The sequence below is a fragment of the Onychomys torridus genome, chromosome 3, assembly GCF_903995425.1.
Source record: "Onychomys torridus chromosome 3, mOncTor1.1, whole genome shotgun sequence".
Lineage (NCBI taxonomy): Eukaryota > Metazoa > Chordata > Mammalia > Rodentia > Cricetidae > Onychomys > Onychomys torridus.
In genome coordinates this window covers 90,383,971-90,392,771 of record NC_050445.1, presented here as the reverse complement: position 1 = coordinate 90,392,771, position 8,801 = coordinate 90,383,971, and the positions used below count along the sequence as shown (strand labels likewise).

At 48.6% G+C, this 8,801-nt stretch overlaps 1 protein-coding gene across 1 annotated transcript in view; it reads left to right on the top strand.

Moving 5' to 3' along the window:
- The first annotated feature begins 1,895 nt into the window (after positions 1-1,895).
- LOC118580539 (RING1 and YY1 binding protein) overlaps positions 1,896-8,801 on the top strand; it is a 53,383-nt gene continuing 46,477 nt past the window's right edge. The window contains exons 1-2 of the mRNA XM_036182329.1: positions 1,896-2,009; positions 2,650-2,775. Of these exons, the coding sequence (XP_036038222.1) occupies positions 1,978-2,009; positions 2,650-2,775 (158 nt within the window). The 5' untranslated portion in view covers positions 1,896-1,977. The remainder of the gene's footprint in view (positions 2,010-2,649; positions 2,776-8,801) is intronic.

Below are 8,801 nucleotides of genomic sequence, written 5' to 3'. Positions count from 1 at the left end.
ATAACTCCAAGGATAGTTCATGAAGAGAAGAAGCTAACCTTGGCTGACTTAAATTGAAGTAGAGTGATTACCTGGGGGTTGGGACTGGGTTGCACCAGGATGGTGAAAAACCTTAGCCCACCTTCCCCTCCCTGGTGCATCCAAGGCCATGACTATGCACTGATGTGCAAGAATGGTTTCGTTCTACTTCTGCATAAATCTACCTACCCTTTGTGGACGGGGTTTGCAGGGAGACTGTTTATCCTTTGAGTATTTACCCTGTGCTTGGGGATGTAACCCAGGACCTTTTGGCTAGGCAGGAACTGAGCTGCAACCCTTTAGTGGTTCCATGCCTCCCCCTCCAAGGAGACTTTTTTTTTTTTTTTTTAAATGCACCAGGGGCAGAGTGCTGGAAGCATGCCAGGCCGACCCTAGAGGCCAAAGCTGCTGGCCCTGGGCCATGCCTTAACATGCACATTCCTTGGCTATCTCTGGCCCCTCTGCCCCAGGGACTCCATCCTTCCTCCTTCATCCCTAAGAAGTAGTGGCCCAGGCCTGGGAGGTTGCTGACCTTTGCTGACCAGTATAGCGTGGCCCTTCTGGGTGTGCCTGCCTGGAGGACATCTAGTGCTGATCAGGCTTATCTTGGTCACATTGCCTCCCTCTTTTATTCTCTCCCTTCAGATCCCAAGACTTCCTGGTTCCCGCTCGACGGTAGCTCCAGCTGGTCTCCAGCTCTGCCCTTCTCCCAAGAGCCAGTCCTGATAAGAAGGTACTTTTGAGTTTGCACGTCAACCAGAGCCTGGGCTTGCTCTTATCTGTCCTCCACATCCCATCCCTGCCCCCACCTTTTAGCATCACCCACTGGTCCTGTTCCTCCCCGACCTGAGGCTTCCTTTTAATCTTCAGACATCCCTCCAAGGTTCCTGGCCAGTTCCTGGGGGTGGAGAGCCCCGAGACACAACCCGTGGCAAGAGCACTCTTGGAGCAAGGCAGAAAGTGAGGGTTACCGATCTTTCCCACCTCCCAACCTCCGGCGCCGGAGGGAATGGAGTCGGGCCCAGACACTTCCTAAGTGCGGGGTACAGGTCAGCGTGCTTTCCATCCACAGTGCCCTCCCTGGGAAGAGCCTTAGGAGCCTCATTTCTCCGAGGCAGGGGCCGCGCGGCTCGAGGTTGGAAAGCAGGCTTGTGGTCGCCTGGATCTGAACAGCAACTTCCCCGGGGAAACGCCCTATTTCGGCTGCGGGGGCCCGCGGCTCCGCCACACCCTCTCCAGAGTTCCCTCCGGCGCCCGGGCCCAGAAGGGTGCGGGGCTGGCTGTCGTCGGGAAGGGCCACTCGGGGGAGGCGGCCACAAAGCCCCGCGTGGCAGAAGCGGCAGTGCCGGAGACGCGGGCCTCGAGGCGCAGCCCCCCGCGGCGCGCGCAAACTGCGCGGAACTACTTCAGCGGAGCGGCTGCGGGGCGAGAGTCCCAGCAGCGGCCGCACAGGGCTCCGAGGCGAGTAGGGGCCGCCACAGAGCCGCGGGGGCCCGCGGGCACGGCCACGTGCTCCCCGCCGGGCTCGCACGCTCAGACGCGCCGGGGCCGCGGGGGCCACCGGCAGGCACGCGCGCCCCCCCGCGCGCACACACTCCCGGGCACGCACGCCGGCCGCCCCGCCCCCCCGCCGCGCCCCGCCCTCCCGCGCGCCACGCCACGCCCCCGCGGCGCCGGTCGTCGCCCTCCTATTGGCTGGCCGGCGCATGACGCGCGGCGCCCGGCCCCGCCCCTCGTCAGTCACTCGGCGGAGGCGGCGCTGGCGGGGACTAGTCTCGTCCGGAGACTGGCGGCGGCAGCGGCGGCGGCGGCGGCGGCGGCCGGAGCTTGAGCCCAGCGGCGGAGGGCGGGCGGGCGGGCGGCGCGGGAGGGCGGGGGCCGCTCCGCGACGCTGCGGACCGCGCTTCTCCTCTGAGCGGCGGCGCGCGCAGCTGTGGGGCGCCGGGGGCCAGCCCGTCCATGACCATGGGCGACAAGAAGAGCCCGACCAGGTACCTGCCGGGCGCCGAGGGGGCGGAAGGGGAGGGCGGCCGCGGCGGGCGGGGACGCCGGCGACTAGGCCGGAGCGGCCGCGCGGGGGAGGCGCGCTAAGATGGAGACCCGGGGGCGGAGGGAGGCGGTGTCGCTCCGCTCGGGCCGGCGGCCGTGCGCGCCGCAGCCATGGCGGCTCCTCCTCAGCCGCCCTCCGCCGTCGCCGCTCCGCCCAGACAAAGGGAGATTTAACCAGGTGGGGCGGGCGGGAGGGCGCGAGCAGGGGCGGGCAGCGCGCGGCGCCGGCCTCCTCCGCGCCGCCGCCCGGCCGTCCCGGCTGCCCGCCGCCTTCGGGATCCGGCCCCGCGGCCCGCGCCGCGCCCCCGCCGCCCCGCGCTCGCGTCCACGAGTCGGCCCGCTTCCTGCGCCCGGCGCGGCCCCGCGTGAGCCGTCGCCGCCAGGCGCTCGGTTCCCGGGGCCGGAGGGGGCGCACGGCTCCGCGCTGCCCGGCGGCCTCTGGCCCCGGTGCCCGCCAGTGGGGTAGATGGGTGGTCGCCGCGAGAAGTTTCCAGCGTCGGATTCCTATGAAATGACGACGGCTCACCAGCGCCTGTTTCTCTCCTCTCTCCATCCTCCCATCGGTTCCTGACTCCTCGGAAGGCCAAAAAGACAAGCGAAACCTGCCGCAGACGAAGGCTTTTGGGATTGTAGCGTCTGCACCTTCAGGAACAGCGCCGAAGCCTTTAAATGCAGCATCTGCGATGTGCGGAAAGGCACCTCCACCAGGTACTGAAAAGACGTGTGTGCTAGCTTTTGTTGAAAGACTTGTTTTGGCTTTATTTATCTATGTGCTGTGCGGAGGAGAAGGGGAGTCGTACTTTTATTATTATTGATCGCCCTCTTGCCAACTTGTTGATTACGACCCCTTTTCTGCATTTGGGGGTGGGGGTATGTGGTTCGGGTTGTTTGCCATTCAAAGTTGGGTGCAGTGCCTCGTGCTAAAATAAAGGATTTATGGGAGGGAATTTGCCCAGGTTTTTGTCTTGTTTCAGTCACACTGGATTTATTTGACACTTGGTTCCTTTGGCTTGTTGGTATTGGCTCCCAGAAGGGAGAGAGGAAGTGGGAATATTGCTATGGATTGTAGGACATTAGGACCTTTTGGTTTTTGCCTGTGTGCAGAGTGGTTTTAATTTGTCTGTCCGGAATTAGTTTTTTCCTGAGTTTAATGGTGGTATGGTAGTACAAATAAGACTAGGTTGTGCCTTTTTCTGTCTTGAGTTGCAAATATCTCTTTTTTGCACTTGACTTGAAGGTACATATTGGAGGGTTGGAAAAGTGCGAGGGGGGGCGCTGATGTGTCTGGGTTTTTTGTTTTTGTTTGTTTTTGGAATGGTGAAGAGATGTGTGTAATGTTGGGATGAATTGATTTTTGAAGTTTGTGTAATGGTTTGGTATTAAAACATTGGGAGGGTTTCTTTTATGTTGAGAGGAGAGTGGTTGGTTGGTTAGCAAATGCGTTGGTACTGCTTCCAGAGGTGACATTAAAATGGACTTAGATAAAATGTAAAAACTGATTTTATAGTCTTCAGGTGTTGTAACTTTTATTTGGGTTTCTGTTGCTAAGAGTTAGGTTACTGTGTTCTTGTTCTCCTATAAGGAGACTGTCTTCAGAGCACATAGAAAGTGAGAGTGAGGTTAGGACCTTTCAGGAGTTGAGGTTGACGGCCAAAAGTTTCATTTCAGCAGGTGCTTGGGGTTGGTGGCGGCATCCCGCGGGACTGCAGCTCCACCTGGATGTTCTGAGTGAGGTGTCTTGTCAGGGTCTCACTGCTCTGCTTTCACTGGGGGTTAAGGAGCCTCAGCTGCAAGTCTGTAACTAGAATGAATTGCCCTAGTTAAGTTACTGGTAGACTTTTTGAATTTCACTAGCTCTTAAGAGACTTTTGAATCAAAACTCAAGAACTGGAATTTTTCCTCCATATGTAGTTTTTCCTCCTAAGAGCAATTTACGATGTTTGGAGCTAATCTGGAACTGAAATCCTGTTGCCTCAGCCTCCTGAGTGCTGGGATTGTAGACTTGTCACTACAACCAGCTAAGCTAGTAGGTTGTTTTTTTTTTTTTTAAAGTAAATTCGTGTCAAATTTTTGTATCATAATAAATTTAGTTAAATGGAAAACCCATTTCTGTGGGTTTTGTTCTGCTGTCTAAAATCGGGGATTCCATCAGGCAGCATGAAAGTTTAGAAATGTATTTGTTACTTAAATCAATAGTAACTGTGTATTATTTATGAGTAATGTTTTTTACATGTAGAATCCCTCTGAGGCCAAAGCTCTTTATTGTGGTTTTGCTTTGAGTGTTACTGTAGATGATGTTCAAGTCAATGACCAGGAAACTAGTAAGAACATGAGAACCATGCTGGTGAAGAGAACACTTCAGCCAGCTTCAAAAGTTTACATCTGATGTATTGCTGGGAAGAATTATCTCATCTTGAAATGCTTTTCAGTTTCGACTTTTATTGAAAAACCTGACTCACCAACTTTTTGGAAACACGTGAAAGGTGTTGACCTTAATATTTTGTCTAAAGTTTTCAGAGCCACAGATGACAGTGAAATTTTAGGATATTTGAGAGTTTGTCTTTCAGGGCTTTCATGCAGTGAGTCATTCAGTAGGTTCGGAATACAGAGTGCACAGGTGCAAGATCTTTAAAATACAGAGGTTGTTTGGGTTTGGTTGTTACCAGTACTCCAGTGTTTTAGATCTGTTCAGAAGTCATTAAGTGGAATGCAAGTAACATTTTTGTTTTTCTGTGTTATTCATGGTTTTCATGAATAAGAAGCAAATATGACCGGTGTTCTGCTCTCCTAGCCATTATGTATCCCTTGATTTCTTTGGAATATTGGCTATTACATTATTTTCTCTTGAACCTTTTTCTTGTAAATACTTTTATATTTCCATGATTTCATAGGATCTTGCCATTTTCTCTCTTTCATAGTATATTAATCAGGTGGCACTACTGGGCATTAGAGTTACGTCTATAGGAACTTCAGCCCAGCCTGGTGGTTGGGGTTGATGGTGAGTAGTAATAGATGAGAATTGGCAATTTTGAAATAGTGTGTTTGCTGACGCATGGTTTTGTTGCTTTGAGCTAGTGTTTAAAACAGCCTTATCTGGCTAGCTGGCCAGTAGTTATTGTGGAGTTGTGGATTACTATTGTTTTTATTGCTGCTGGCATCCACCAGTCAACTCAGGAAAAACAGCTTTAAATTATTAGTGCTAGACCAATAGGACACAGAGCTATTTGCCCTTTGGGGATAGGGTTGATATCCCTCATTTAAGTATGAAAATACTACCCATCATCTAAAGGGCATTTATGAAGTTCCTAGGATGTGAAAGAAGCAGCTAAAGGGAAGGGTGTGTGTGTGTGTGTTAAAAAGATGTGGAGCATGTACCCAGGTAAACTAATCAAAGCTGTAAAGATGCCAGAGGTGTGTAAAATGGGATTGGAACAGCCTGGCTTGGGAATCAACTAGCAGGAACTCTTCCCTCCATTTCTTTTGGAAAAGGAAAACTGATTTCTGCAAAATCAGCTGCCAGCTTTTTACTTCCGTTGTGATGTACAGTAGTCTTTTGAACTCTGCAGGTAGCTAGTTAATTAATTTAGAATAGGGACTTTGTGAAGTGGCATAGAGCAGAGTGAAAGGGACAGAAAAGTCCCAAGGGAAAAGGAGTGGGATCTAGTAGTGGGATGGTCTGGGGGCAGACCTCTTTATACATTTGTTCATTTATTACTTGTGAATGATCTGGCTGGGCTAAGGTCTGTATTTTAGAGATATTTATGAAGTACATGTTGGGTCTGTAATTTTTTCTTTTTTAAAATTATTTCAAAGATAATTGATTTATTTTTATTTTAATGTGCATTGGTGTTTTGTCTGTGTGAGGGTGTCAGATCCCCCAAATCTGGAGTAACAGACAGTTGTGAGGTACCATGTGGGTGGTGGGAATTGAACCCAGGTTCTCTGGAAGAACAGTGCTTTTAACCACTGAGCCATCTCTAGGCTCATGGCTAGCTCATGGGTCTGTATTCTTTTGAGGTAGGATCCAGAATAGCCTGCAACTGACTACATAGCCTGGGCTGGCTTTGAACTCCTGGGCCCTTGCTAGTCTCTCTAGTTTGGGTATTACAGGTGTGTGTTATTAAATCTGGTCTTTTCTAGTCTATACTTTCTTTCTTAACCATTCTTTCTCATTCTCTAGTCTTTAACTGATTTTTTGAAGATGTTATCTTTTATTTTTATTATTTGTTAGTTGTGATGTATGTGCAGGTGAGCAAAGGTATCAGATTCCCTGGACCAGCTGGAGTTACAGGTGGTTGTTAGCTGCCTGATACAGATTCTGGGACTTGAACTCTGGTCCTCTGAATACCTCAAGTGCTCTTAACCATTGAACGATCCCTCTAGTCTGAATTTTGTTAAAAAGAGCTTTATTCAAAAAAACAAAAACAAAAACAAAACAAAACAACAACAGAACAAAACAAAAACATGTTGGGCGGTGGTGGCACACGCCTGTAATCTCAGCACTTGGGAGGCAGAGGCAGGTGGATCTCTGAGTTCGAGGCCAGCCTGGGCTACAGAGCTAGTCCAGGACAGGCTCCAAAAGCTACAGAGAAACCCTGTCTCGAAAAACAAAAAAACAAAACAAAACAAAACAAAAACCAAAAAAGCTTTATTGAGGGCATACATTACATATCATAACATTCACTCATTATGAGTGCAATTAAGTGAGTTTTCTTAAGTCATTTGAAAGGGTGCAGCTGTCACTACATTCCAGTTTTTTAGAATATTACCATGACAGTTGATTTCCTTCCTCTCATCATATTCACTGATACACAGCAAAGTTAACAGTGGAGCCTAAAGTAGTTGTGGACTGTTGGAAGGTTGCACCATGGTGCCACACCCAGCTTTGCCAGATGGGGAGATAAGGAACATTTTTGTATGTATAAGAGATGGCAGGGGGGTGGGAGAGACACATGATCCTGTTCCTATGTATCAATGAATGTGAAAAGACAACTCAAGTCTGTTGAGAAGTCCCTAAGCATTAGAGAAGTTTTGTGGAAAAACCACAATAAAGTTATGATCTTCGCTGGAACCAAAGTGCATCTGTCAATATATTTCAGATAGTAAGACTTCCAGGCCTCTTACCCATATTTCCTGAGAATCCACAACTGTGGTTTTGCACCTTGAGTCACATTGGCTTCTTTGTAATGTTTGTCTTTCATAAAAATATTCTGTAAAATACATTTCAGAAAATTCCCTCTGTGTTCCAAATCATTAAACCTTACCAAACTTTTGAGCTGAATGCTCCTTTCAAGCTGGGAGTTTTCAAGAATACTCTTACCAGAAGTTGAGTAATAATTTATTTTGTGTTACTGTATTGAACTTACCAGTTCATTGGTACTGACTTGATCTTAGGTTATACTTGGTGACCTTAAAGTAAATTACCTGGGTAGATAATTTACCTGATAACTTGACAAGTTTTTATTATGCACAGAGCCATCAGACTCTGTGTATGTACAGTGGTCCAAAGATAGGCAGAGTTCCTGTTTTCATAGAATTGAATACTATAGAGAGGGAAGAGAAAATACATAAACAGAAAACTTAGATCATTTCAACTCTTGATGGATGATGCCCTGAAGAATGTGGTAATGATCATAGAGGAGTGTGAGGGCAGGTGGAGGCCGTTCTATCCGTGCTGCCTACCGTGCTGCCGTCTGTATTAGCCTGGTTAGGTGTGGTGATGCCTGCTTTTGGAGCCAGAGGAGAGTGAGCTCTACAGATTTATGTGTGCTGTTTGACTCTTTTAGTTTGGATGATGTCTACATTGCAGTCCTAGGGTAGGTACTTGACTTAGTTGTATGTAGTATGTTAAATGCAGGCCAGTTAGCATCCTTCGATGTGTTTTTAATCACCAGGATAGGAGATTATACATACACTGCTGTATTTCTGTAGCTTACCAAAAGAACTACCAGACCAGCTTTTTGACTAAGTGCTCAGGGTAGGGTTCTGGACTTGAGCCGCTAGCATTCTGTTTCTCTCTGGCCTGTTTTCTCTCTTGTCCCTTTGTCAGTACATTCTTTCCCTCCTTGTGGTATTGTCTTTGCTACCTACAGTAGTCCTTGCTTTACCGGTGGGTAGTGTTCACTTTTAAATGCTTCGTGAACTTCTACAAAGTACACGGTTGTAACTTGGTGTTCCAGAGTCTTCAAATTGGGAGAATGTTCCCAGAAGCCCCTTGTATACTGCCTTATGTTTTATCATTGGGGTGATTAGTTTTCTTTACATTTTAATTCTGTTTGAGAGGGCTCCTGACATCGTCACTCACTGTTAGGCTGAGTAGATCAACTATGATGCTGTGAGCAGATCTTGTTTATTTTATCAGTGATATTTTATGCTCAGGCCACCCGAATTTCCCTCTCTGAGCAGCTGCCCTCAGAATATCCTTTTTGTGTCTTCAGTCTGCCCCCCCCCATACTTATTTATTTATTTTAGGCAGAGTCTCTGTTATTAGATCAAGATGTCAGAGATTCTCTTGTCTTTGCCTACAAGTGTGGGCCACCATAACAGATCAGAGTTTTATCTGTTTATATGAATGGACTGAAAGGTGTGAAACTTGTAGAGGTCATAAAAGGAAATTGATTCTCACCTCTCATTAGCTGTATTGTTTAGCAGTCTTTTTTTTTTTTTTTTTCAATTTTTAAGGCAGAATTTCAGCTAACCCAGGCTGACCTGGCACTCAGTATGTAGCTTAGGCT